Raw genomic sequence first — 12,845 nt, 5'->3', positions numbered from 1 at the left:
GCACAGTATCTTTGACCTTGGTCTATAAGCTGCTTCTAGTCCAAGCGGCACGTCGATGCAACTGCTCAGTCATGAGTTGTGCTGTAAAAGTTAACAAGTGTTTGTGCCTCTCGTCACGGAAATGGAACCACATACTATTGCACAACGGTATGCCATTTCGTTTTGCGTTAAATTGGGTGCAAACGCGACGACAACTTACGGTAAGCTTCAGAAGGCTTTTGGAGAGGAGGCTATGTCAAGAGCTCAAGTTTTTCATTGGCATAAAATGTTTAGTGAAGGCAGAACCAATGTTGAAGATGAAGACATCAGTGGATGACCATCAACCTCGCAGACAGATGTCAACTTGGCCAGGGTGCGTGACTCACACGATCTGATCGAAGATTATCCGTGAAAATAATTGCAGAAGAACTGAACATCAATCGAGAAATGATTCGTCTAATAATAATTGGATTCTGCATCACGATACTGCGCCATCCCATACTGCTCTGTCAGTATAGCAATTTTTAACCTCAAAACAAATTTCAGTACTACCACAGCCACCTTATTCACCAGATATCGCCCCATGCGACTTTTTTCTATTTCCAAGAGTCAAAACGGCGGTCAAGGGAAACCATTTTCAAACACCACAAGATGTTCAAAAAGCTGTGACGAGGGTCTTGGAGGATATTACAGAAGATGAGTTCCAGAAATGTTACCATCAATGGCAAAAGCGCTGGAAAAGTGTGTGCAATCAGAAGGGAACTACTTTGAAGGAGACAACACTTAACTCGACTAAAATGGCACGCAACTTTTTTTTCACATCAGTCTCATTACTTCATCGTCGCACCCCGTACTTCACTGCACCAATCAGCCGCACGCAACAATTGATATACATGGCGCGTACATTTATTCAACAGTGGTATTCGTTTTAAAATTAGTAAGTCTTTACTGCAATTACAGATAATAAAATGAAAATGCGACATGTCACGGCTTCTTTCGTTTTTTTCCTCTCTATACGTATAATACAACTATGCAAAAGAACAAATAGACATAAACTGATATTGTAAATCTGCTTTATTATCCACGTGGAAGTGACATGAGCTGTCATAAGAAAATACAAGCTATAATTGGCTTGTCTTTCCTGGTTCGTCCTTATTGGGATGGTCTTCAAATGACATGATGACAATGGATACCGCGATGTATTAAAAAAACAAAGCCTCTTTGACACGGTATGTCGAACAAATGACAGCACCAACGTATATTAAAATATATTGGAATTCGTTGCGACAAATCCACAATGCTTCCAGCTTGTGTAACAATCGAATACAACGTATTGAAACTAAAGAATAATAAAATTGAAAAACTCCATTTTCATTATTTGGCTTCTGCAAAAAAAGTTAAGAAAATAAATTAGTAAATACAAATTTAGTCTAATTTAAAGAGGCCCGAAAACTGGACGTTCGACCAGACGCCACAGTTTTTATTTAGAAACCGGACTGTTCAGTCTAAAACCGGACAGTTGGCAACCCTGCCTCTGACTCGCAACGGGTCTTTTCGTTCTGTTAAAAAGAGTTAAAACAACAGTCGATCACTGCTCCTGCATTGTTACTCGTTCATTGTCGGCCATGTTATAAACACTAGCGACGGTGTCGTGAATTACGAATAATTTCGTAACTCATTTGTTTCTCCAAGCTCTACTGCTACTGCTGCTGAGATGCTCAAAAGGATATCTATTGTATGAAACAAATGTTGGCACATGTCATGCACCATTCAGTATTTTTGGAAATTTGTAGTAAGGACTACGGGACCAAACTGCTATGGTTATTGGTCCCTAGGCACACACACAACCATGCCCGAGGGAGGACTCGAATCTCCGACGGGGGTGGGGGGAAGCTGCGCGAACCGTGACAAGGCGCCTGAGACCGCACGGCTACCCCGCGTGGCTGCCATTCTGTATTTGTCATTGCTAATTAAGTCACAATAGTTACCTCACACTCAGCAAAGCTAGCTCTATGGGAGTGATATATGCACAGATAATTATATCTACAAATGTGTGACACTTCGGTAATGCATAAAATGTATGTATCCCAGTTCCGGGAGGAGGCGATTGCCCCTGTCGTGGATTTGAAGTGCGCTTTTCCCAAATAGGAGTCTAGTTTCTTATTCGCAACGCTGCCTCTCGTGGGTTTGGCAGGAACGACCAAAAGTTGCGTTCTATGCACTACTCAAGTGTGTGGCGAACGATCTCGTTTGAACAGAGTTTCGACTCAAGCTACTCCACTCTAAGTTCCTCTTTATTCAGGAAAACTGTGTACAGTACCCAGAGAAAAACAGGTAAAAGGAGTGAGCTGACAGTTTCTCGAGTCTTTACTCCTTATCGCCGTCACCCGGAAAGTAAGTTAATGATTCTTGATAAAAATCCATATTGTTGGATGAGACAATGTCCCTGTTCACAAAAGGATACTTTTTGCAGTTATTTTTTTGGTAGTGTTCGGTATCTATATCCCTGAATGACTCACGTTTGCTTATCTAATGATATCACAAGCTGCGTTGTGTCAGATCTTGAGACCGTACTTCCTCTTTTCGCCGTTAAAGTAGTACATCACACTTACTTGGCAAGTAATCGGTATCACACCTGGAATACAGGTTCGTAAAGCAATTCAAAGCTCTACAGGAAATGTCAAATGGTTCAAATGGCTCTGAGCACTATGGGACTTAACTTCTGAGGTCATCAGTCCCCTAGAACTTAGAACTACTTAAACCCAACTAACCTAAGGACATCACACATATCCATGCCCGAGGCAGGATTCGAACCTGCGACTGTAGCGGCCGCGCGGTTCCAAACTGTAGCGCCTAGAACCGCTCGGCGACTCCGTCCGGCCAGGAAATGTCCACTACACTTATCGAGTATTCTGATTGAATAACTTACTGTCATTGACAGCGAATTTTTTATGAAACAAAAGTTCGATAGTTGCTCAGTATTGGCAATTAACGTCACAACGAAGACAGTTTTCATTAAAAGCACACTGAGCTATATGCTTCGTTTCACCTGAATCTTAATCGCCGAAGTGCGACGTAAAAGCTGCTGCATGATAACTTGATATAATTGTTAATCAACAATGAAAGACATGCTCTTCGTAACGATGTTTTGCATCTACCTATCATCTGTAACTCAAGGGAAGATTAGCGGCTAGTATTAATTTCGAGTATAATAACTTTTCTGGAGACTAGAAATCTACTCTGCAGGAATCAGCATGGGTTTCGAAAAAGACGATCGTGTGAAACCCAGCTCGCGCTATTCGTCCACGAGACTCAGAGGGCCATAGACACGGGTTCCCAGGTAGATGCCATGTTTCTTGACTTCCGCAAGGCGTTCGATACAGTTCCCCACAGTCGTTTAATGAACAAAGTAAGAGCATATGGACTAGCAGACCAATTGTGTGATTGGATTGAAGAGTTCCTAGATAACAGAACGCAGCATGTCATTCTCAATGGAGAGAAGTCTTCCGAAGTAAGAGTGATTTCAGGTGTGCCGCAGGGGAGTGTCGTAGGACCGTTGCCATTCACAGTATACATGAATGACCTTATGGTTCAAAAATGGTTCAAATGGCTCTGAGCACTATGGGACTTAACTTCTCAGGTCATCAGTCCCCTAGAACTTAGAACTACTTAAACCTAACTAACCTAAGGACATCACACACATCCATGCCCAAGGCAGGATACGAACCTGCGACCGTAGCGGTCACGCGGTTCCAAAATAAAGCGCTTAGAACCGCACGGCCACACCGGCCGGCTTGACCTTACGGATAACATCATAAGTTCACTGAGGCTTTTTGCGGATGATGCTGTAGCATATCGAGAGGTTGTAACAATGGAAAGTTGTACTGAAATGCAGGAGGATCTGCAGCGAATTGACGCATGGTGCAGGGAATGGCAATTGAATCTCAATGTAGACAAGTGTAATGTGCTGCGAATACACAGAAAGACAGATCCTTTATCATTTAGCTACAATATAGCAGGTCAGCAACTGGAAGTAGTTAATTCCATAAATTATCTGGGAGTAGGCATTAGGAGTGATTTAAAATGAAATGATCATATAAAGTTGATCGTCGGTAAAGCAGATGCCAGACTGAGATTCATTGGAAGAATCCTAAGGAAATGCAATCCGAAGACAACGGAAGTAGGTTATAGTACATTTGTTCTCCCACTGCTTGAATATTGCTCACCAGTGTGGAATCCGTACTCGATATGGTTGATAGAAGAGATAGAGAAGATCCAGCGCGCTTCGTTACAGTATCATTTAGTAATCGCGAAAGCGTTACGGAGATGATAGATAAACTCCAGTAGAAGACTCTGCAGGAGAGACGCTCAGTAGCTCGGTACGGGCTTTTGTTGAAGTTTCGAGAACATACCTTCACCGAGGAGCCAAGCAGTATATTGCTCCCTCCTACGTATATCTCGCGAAGAGACCATTAGGATAAAATCAGAGAGATTAGAGCCCACACAGAGGCATACCGACAATCTTTCTTTCCAAGAACAATACGAGACTGGGATAGAAGGGAGAACCGATAGAGGTACTGAAAGTACCCTCCGCCACACACCGTCAGGTGGCTTGCGGAGTATTGATGTAGATGTAGATGTAGATGATACATGTCTAGTTTTTTTCTTCTCGTAGTAAACAGAAGCTGATTTCATAGCATTGTGTTCCTGATTACGACTTGTACTGTGTGCCGCACTCTTTGAATTGCACTGTAAATATGTTGCTCGTATTCTGCTTGAGTTTTGCTCACATCCATAATATTAGCTAGAATAAATGAATCCATTTTTGTTTTTGCATCATATATAACAGAAGCTCGTTTCGCAACATGACGTTCTGTGAGCTCATGTTCATTGTTCTTCCCTACAAATCCATGTGAGATGTGTTCGATTTAAATGTTTTATACTCTACTTTATGTTTGTTCCCATTAGTTTTTCGTACTTCCTTGCATTTATGACGAACTCCGTGTTGGCATTTTTTGACTGAACTGATTTGTATTTTTATTACATCTTGTCATATAATGAGTGTGTAATTCTGCATGGAATGATATTACTTCTTTCCACTGAGTACGCTTTGTAATATTAGTGACCAAGTCTGTCAAATGATGCTAACATGTAGTTTCCGGTTAAATGCGAGAAAGTACGAAAAACGGATGTGAACAAAAATGATGTATAATACAACATGAGCTCACCGAACACCACGTGAGGAAACTAACTGCTGTTTTATAAGAAACAAAAATGAATATGGAATCGTTTACTCCATACAATTGTGAACCTCAGCTACGAGAAGTTAATCTTGTTTTTGATTGGATTTATGCAAAATGTTGCTTTGCAAGGTTACAAAATTTTTTCGGTTTCCAGGCATGCACTTTATTATTAGAAGAAAAATGTTGTCATCGAAAACTCGTATTTCCAATTAAAACTACAGGTCTTCGCGCCATACTTGCTCGTAAGTTCACTGCCAAGCCATTTGGAGCACTGCTGTCGTTCTCTGCTTCAAGCCTTGCACTACCCATGTTTTGGTGTTTTATGATTATCTACAGGTAATTGCAGAGTTGCAATTATTACTGGTTCAAGTCACAACTCTTCAAACTTCAATTTTGACAACTGATTCAGGCTACAGTTTAAATAAGGGAAATCCAAACTTAAATGTGTAAAAACTTTCGAATAAGTAAGGCGCTGTGCTGTACCGTCATTCCAACAAAAGTGTTGACAAATTAATACTTCAGTATACAGAAGAGCGACATAAAATATGGCTACTATTGATGTAATTTCAAGAAATAGCTTATACGAATAAGATAAATTAGCAAAAAAAGTTAACGAAGGGATTTCAGTGTCCCCTACAGGATCTATACAGGATAATGTTTTTACTCCTCAAGTACGCGGATCCCTTTACAGTACCAATGACAGCCACAATCTTCTTCGATGGAAACTGGTTACCCTTGTTAGGTCTGAGTTAACTTTAGCTCCAGAACACATTTCTCTCAGCGGCAAAGACGATGTTTAGTAAGAAACATTTAGCAAGAAACGTGCAGCTCTTTTCACCGCAAAGCGAATCCGAACGTCCCATTAACTAGCAATGGGCAAACGTGGCTACATTTTCTGCCCTTCTACAATCGCTAGGGTGAACGTCTGTTTCACCTTTCGAGATCTAAAACAATGATATATCACACAATCTACACACACGTCAAAAGTCATGTCCCTCGTCCCCATAGCCCTAACAGGAGGACACGTTGAATTTGGAATGGTTTTTGGCAACGGAAATCATTCCTCAATTATACCAAGAGCGAACACATGTCCCAACCAATTTGGAAAAAGCGCAAGTTACTCCTGTAAATAAGAAGAGCAACCTTACCATCGGTTTGTTGCATGATTGTTGAGCATATTGTAAGTTCTACTATAATCAATTTCTTTGAGACAGGAAATCGTCTGCCCATAAATCAGGTCGGTTGTAGAAAGCATTGCTCGTGAGAAACTCAGCTTGATGTTTTTTTTTCCCACACTATATCCTGCGAACCATGGATGAAGGGCAGCTGGCAGATTTCAAATTTTCGGGAAGCATTTGACACTGTGCCGTACTGCAGACTGTTAATGAAGATCCGAGCCTAGGATTAGGTTCCCAGGTATATGAGTCGTTCGAAGACTTCTTAATAAAACCCCGTACGTTGTCCTGGAGGGCGAGATTTCATCAGAGACAAACGATGGAGTGTATGGGAAAGTATCGTCGTCGTGTGACTGGTTACATGACGATTTAGACAGAATTTCTAGTTGGTGTAATGAATGGCAGTTGCTCTAAATGTAGAAAAATTTAGTGTAATGCAGATGAGTAGGAAAAACAACCCTGTGATGTTTCAATAAAGTGTTGGCGGTGTGCTGCTTGACACAGCCACGACGATTAAATATCTGGACATAACGTTACAAAGCGATATGAAATGAAACGAGAATGTAGGGGCAGTTGGTTTATTGGGACAATTTTTGGAAAGTGTAACTCATCTATGAAGAGATTGCGTATACAACACTAGTACTGACCACTTTTGAGTACTGCTCGAGTGTTTGGAATCAAAGCATATTTGTTCAAAATAGATGGTGTAGTCAATTCTCCTTGCTTAGTACACACTACGTATTTCCATAAAATCTTCCTCGTTGTGTTAGGTATTGTAGTATAGGCTGCAATGATTTGGTAGCGTCGTTACCGATTCCAGAAGGAGTTTGTGCAAAATATTTTGTCTATTAAATTGCTACAACCAATTGGAAATAGAAGAGTTTTAGCGCAATTGACTTAAGATTCTGTGAGCAGAAGTTTGTTCGTAAAACAGATTAAATGCTGTTCACGCCATCTATTCAGACTCCGAGGCCGCTTGCAATTTAGATCTCAAATCTTTATTTAAAACAAGATTACGTAAGCTTATCTGATTGAATGACAAATAAACATCTGCAACATCTCGGACAGAAGAATTCTACAGAAAAAAATAAGTGCTTTAAGTCGTCAATGGACTTGAAGAATATCTGCAGCCACTTTATTCTGTTGCGGTATTAAGGATCGCGAATTCATTATTAGGCCTATCAGTTAAGCACGACGTGAGAGAGAGTAGTGTAAACATAAAGCTATCAATCAAGCGTTCTTCGAGGTCACTAAACGCTAAACTGTATACCGCCCGCACCAATCAATCAAAATTCAGGAATCAGAGTTGCTCTTTGTGTTATTAAGGATTAGTTCAAGAGATGAAGCTTTCTTTCCTTCATTTCTTTGATGTATTGCAGCACAAGGTGGCTTTGCAAAACAAAAGCAATGGCAACAAAAACCATTGGAGGTCAAGGTTTCGAGCTTTCCCTATCGCTCTTCATGGTATCACAATTTGACAAACATTGTGTTCTCGATGAGCTAGGCTGTCCCAGGGACTAATTAATAAACGTTATCCACAGTAATGTATCCTCGGTATCGACCACATGAAAATCCATAAATATTATAAAAATGTATGTATGTGTGTATGTTCCACATCTCTTTCCAAACTACGGGATAGATTTGAAGCAAACTTGGTACACATATCATTTACTGTCTGGAAAGATGTACTACGGAGGTAAGAGCCACCTACCTGTCAAAGGGGCGGGAACGAAAAAGAATTGTAATCCACGACGCGCAAATAGCTAGACTTTATTCATCCAGTATTTGAGAATGAGAGCACTTAGTCCCTTCCAACAAACTTAATACCTAATTTCAAACCTTTATGAAAATTTGTGTCTCCGACATCCCCCCTCGAAATGATGAATCGATGTTGTACATGCAGTAAAACTCTTGCATCGGTATCACTTTTTTATTTATTACTTCTTTACCAGAAACTGTAGTCTCAACACATTTCGCAGACAGTATTCGCTTATGCTGCTGAATGCATCTCCAAAATTATGTCATTGTATGACACATACCTGTACTTCAGAAGATGTGACGTCAAAACAATGGGATGAGTGAAAAACTGCCGCATTATGCATGACGCTTTAATTTATTACTTCTTTACTATTAACTCTATTCTCAATACATTTCGTAGACAGTATTAACACGTGTCGCTGAATGAACCTGCAAAATCGTATTACAATACGACGCGTAGTTCAGGAGATAGGACATCATAAACATCGAGCTGCGTGAAAACGAAACTGCAGGGCGAAATTAGCTAGAGATACCGGTGAAATATGTGTACAAATATGAGTGAAATATGTAAATATGTATGAAATACACTATGTGATCGAAAGTATCGGGACATCTGGCTGAAAGCAACTTACAAGTTCGTGGCGCCCTCCATCGTTAATGCTGGAATTCAATATGGTGTTGGCCCAACCTTAGTCTTGATGAGAGCTTCCACTCTCGCAGGTATACATTCAATCAGGTGCTGGAACGTTTTTTGGGGAATTTTTCACGGAGTGCTGCACTAAGGAGAGGTATCAGTGTCGATCGGTGAGGTGTTCTATAGGATTCAGGTCAGGAAGTCAATTACAGGGATGTTATTGTCGTGTAACCACTCCGTCACAGGCCGTGCATTATGAACAGGTGCTCGACTGTGTTGAAAGATGCAATCGCCATCCCCGAATGCTCTTCAACAGTGGGAAGCTAGAGGGTGCTTAAAACATCAATGTAGGCCTCTGCTGTGATAGTGCCACGCAAAACAAGCAGCCCCTTCTATGAAATACACGACCAAATGACTCAAATGGCTCTGAGCACTGTGGGACTTAACTTCTGAGGTCATTAGTCTCCTAGAACACAGAACTACTTAAACCTAATTATCCTAAAGACATCACACACATCCATGACCGAGGCAGGATTCGAACCTGCGACCGTAGTGGTCGCGCGGTTCCAGACTGTAGCGCCTAGAACCGCTCGGCTACCTTGGCCGGCGAAATACACGACCACACCATAACACTACCACCTAATGCATGCTATGCAAATTAACATTGCCATGGTTCGTGACTGTATCCTCTTCAGTAAATAAAATCAAATTAATAAATGTGTCATCCCTCTGAATGTGAAGTTGAGCCCATAGGTAGAATTCAATGCGACGCATGCAATCCGTACCATTTAATTCTTGGTGAAGACTGATATTTATGGCGATGCAGAACACGAGCAACACTACTCTGGCTCATGCCAGATTCTACTGCGATCTGACGCGAACTAACACAAGGATCTCAAACCACAGTGGCAAGAGTACCAATTTCCGTTTCCTAGTTAGTAACTTTCCTTTGCCGGATATGTTTCAGATGCGTTAAAGATCCAATTGTTCTCAATTTATCACACACAAATTTAAATGTACGACGTGTAGGGTGAGTACACTGAGGATATCTTTCAGCGTATAGGTCTCTAGCTCTCACCGTATTTCGTTGGCATTCTCTGTAAATGAAAAGCATATCGACATGTTCTTCGAAGGAATACATCATTCACATTCACTTGATTCGACGATACTAGTCTTACAGTTCCTATTCGTGTTGGATTGTGAAACCGTCGAATGGTGTTTACATGTAAATGGCACGTTAGATGGATACGCCGTATTCGGCGAATATTTACTGTTTGCACGATATACGAGAGAGAATTGGCAGAGTATGTGCTTCGATAAGTGCCGAAGTGATAAGGAATACCACTCAATCCACGATAAGAAGATTGCAGCACTGCATTGATAGCAATGGTCATCACTTCGAACACCTTCTGTAAATGGATGTTCATGCAACCTTTGTGACCTTCGTTGACCTTCAAAGACCTTACTGTTAAACGTCATTGGATTCGTCTCGATAGCCGCTATCAGAAAATAAGTAACAAACTATAGCATCCCATTTTAAAAAACAAAGTTCACATTCGTATCTCTGAAGCGACCCTACCCAGCAACAAAAAACCAACGTCATATTATGGCCCCCGTTGTCCCATGCAACATTTGTCCCACAAACTTTTCTGTTCCTATCATACTTTCGGAGTTATTGCTGGTGGTAATAGTTAGTGACTCACCCTGTATAACGTATAACGTAATAGAGATAAATCAGAAGATTGATTATCTGGGTTCCGTGAAAGTATGTGGCTGAACGGAGAATTGGCTAGTTTAATTCAGGACGAACGACAAAGAAGAAAAACTGGGTTGAATAATTATAATCATCCTTCTCCTTCCGTGACATACCCCCCCCCCCCCCCCCCCCGCCCGCCAACCCAGTAAAAGGTTGCACCATCTGTGCGAGGTACGCGTGCTTGGTTGGTTGAGTCACTCACCCTAGATGACGAAGTTCGTTGCGGAGTTAGACTGCCACGGTAGCCGTTGACGTTTCGCGAGAGTGAAGACGTCCGTTCCAGCTGCTCAGCCTGCCGCAATTTTCGCCTCAGTTGTACCACGGGCTGCGGCAGAGAGAAACAACGAAATTAACAGTAACAGGAAAATGTTGTAGATGGTGATACATGTTTTGTGCATCACGACTGCACATTCATTTTATAAATAGCACCTTTTTTAAATTAATGATACTTTGAAATGGCTTTATGTGCAGCTTTAAACTCTTTGCATCTTATTTTATGGGTTCATCGGACAAACCACTTTAAAAGAGAACACTGGCCGCTTTGAAGTGCAGTAGAACTGGTACCTCATGGTCATGTGACCTGCTATCGTTGACCTAAGTCTTGGCAGCGAGCTGGTGTGTTTGTTCCAGTAGTTTGTATGCTATCAGCGCAGTGAGATGGATCAAATGGTTCAAATGGCTCTGAGCACTATGGGACTTAACATCTGAGGTCATCAGTCCCCTAGAAATTAGAACTACTTAAATCTAACTAACCTAAGGACATCACACACATCCATGCCCGAGGCAGGATTCGAACCTGCGACCGTAGCGGTCGCGCGGCTCCAGACTGAAGCGCCTAGAACCGCTCGGTCACAACGGCCGGCTGAGATGGATCGACATGAAAATGTGACAGAGTGGCAGATAGTAGCTATCACTCTCGGACTTGCCCATGACCACATCGTGAATGAAACTTTCCGATTTGGTGTTATATTATCACGGACTGTCCAGTGATTCCACAAAGAACAGTGTATCACTCACAGAAATGTAAGCTACACTCTTGATGCGTCAGATACGTTCGATTGACCCGTCTAGTGAGCGGTATATGTGATTCTATTTATCTCTCCTCCACGAAGAAATAATCTTCATCTGTAACCAGTAATTCATACAGAAAATAACGGTTTTCGTCCAGCTTCTGTGTCGTCCATTCTACAAAGTAACTCGACGATCTGAATCGCCCTCAGTGAGATGTTGTTCTGTTTGGGTTTTGTAAAGGTGACATTAATGTGCAGCCAATGTTCTCATCACTGATGTATGGTCATCCAGTTTCCAGCGAGACGCGGCGAGTACTGTGCTGTGGACTCTTACTGAATGATGCCAGCACAACAGTTTGTGTTGCTTCTCCCGTAGCTTGTCTCACGGAATTTCTAGAGCAGTTTCACCACCACACTGTGGGCAATGGGTGGTCTGTCTATCTGATGTTGCTTGAAATTCTCTACAGTAACACGTGTACTCGTCTCTCCTGATACCAGAACGATCTCGATTGATTTGGCTCGTGTTAACGCCTTCAGCTCTCGTGTCAGCAGTGAGGAAGATGACCCCCCTCTCCATCTAAAAATTATTAGCTACATCCAAGATGGTGGCTTCCATAATGGCCAACGTGTTGGAAACAGCCTCATATGTTTTCCCCTTCTCCAGTCCCTTACTGCTTGACTTTAAACATCTGTTTGTCCTGCTGGTTCTGTTTTAGAGACTACCCTGCGTTTTGAAGTACTTGCTTATAAAAAACTATGTACCCAGAGGATCTGTATGTACACCATCGAGCCTTACACAGAGGTCCAAGGGTCTCCATGTCCTCCTTTGCAACTTGCGGAGCATCTCAGAAATTATGTTTCGAATAGCTCCGTTCTTAGTCTTGTTCCGACGTCGAGCCACATGGGACCTGATTTCACCCCGTAATCGGTTGTCTGTCGTGGTAAGGTCCGGGTTTCGTGGCGGCCGTTTCATTGGGGGTAACGATGTTACTCAAGCATGCCCAATCCAACGGCCTTGAAATTTTAAACCATGGAATTCAAGCACCAGAATGGCAAAGTGTGCTGGACTTCCTCGAGCTGCGCTATTAACCACGTTTGCAACATGTCCATATAAGAATTTCCATTCATGTTCCCTTCAAAAAGATATAGCCCCAAGGGATTTCGTAATGACACTCTGGCCATTATCATAATATAGAAACTGGTTCCTTTCCAGCTCTTGCCCATGCTGGGGATTTTCTTTAGACCAGAAAACTCCATTTCTCGTGTGTGTAGTGAAAATAACACTCTCAA

The 12,845-nt window shown here is 41.9% G+C and overlaps 1 protein-coding gene across 1 annotated transcript in view; it reads right to left on the bottom strand.

Annotated features, from left to right (window-relative positions):
- The window catches only part of LOC126176569 (proton channel OtopLc-like), a 180,132-nt gene that overhangs the window by 148,309 nt on the left and 18,978 nt on the right, over positions 1–12,845 (bottom strand). Inside the window, exon 5 of the mRNA XM_049923730.1 lies at positions 10,748–10,870. Coding sequence (XP_049779687.1) covers positions 10,748–10,870 — 123 coding nt within the window. The remainder of the gene's footprint in view (positions 1–10,747; positions 10,871–12,845) is intronic.

Source organism: Schistocerca cancellata, chromosome 3, assembly GCF_023864275.1.
Source record: "Schistocerca cancellata isolate TAMUIC-IGC-003103 chromosome 3, iqSchCanc2.1, whole genome shotgun sequence".
In the NCBI taxonomy this organism is placed as follows: Eukaryota; Metazoa; Arthropoda; class Insecta; order Orthoptera; family Acrididae; genus Schistocerca; species Schistocerca cancellata.
This window is presented reverse-complemented; position numbering and strand designations above follow the sequence as displayed.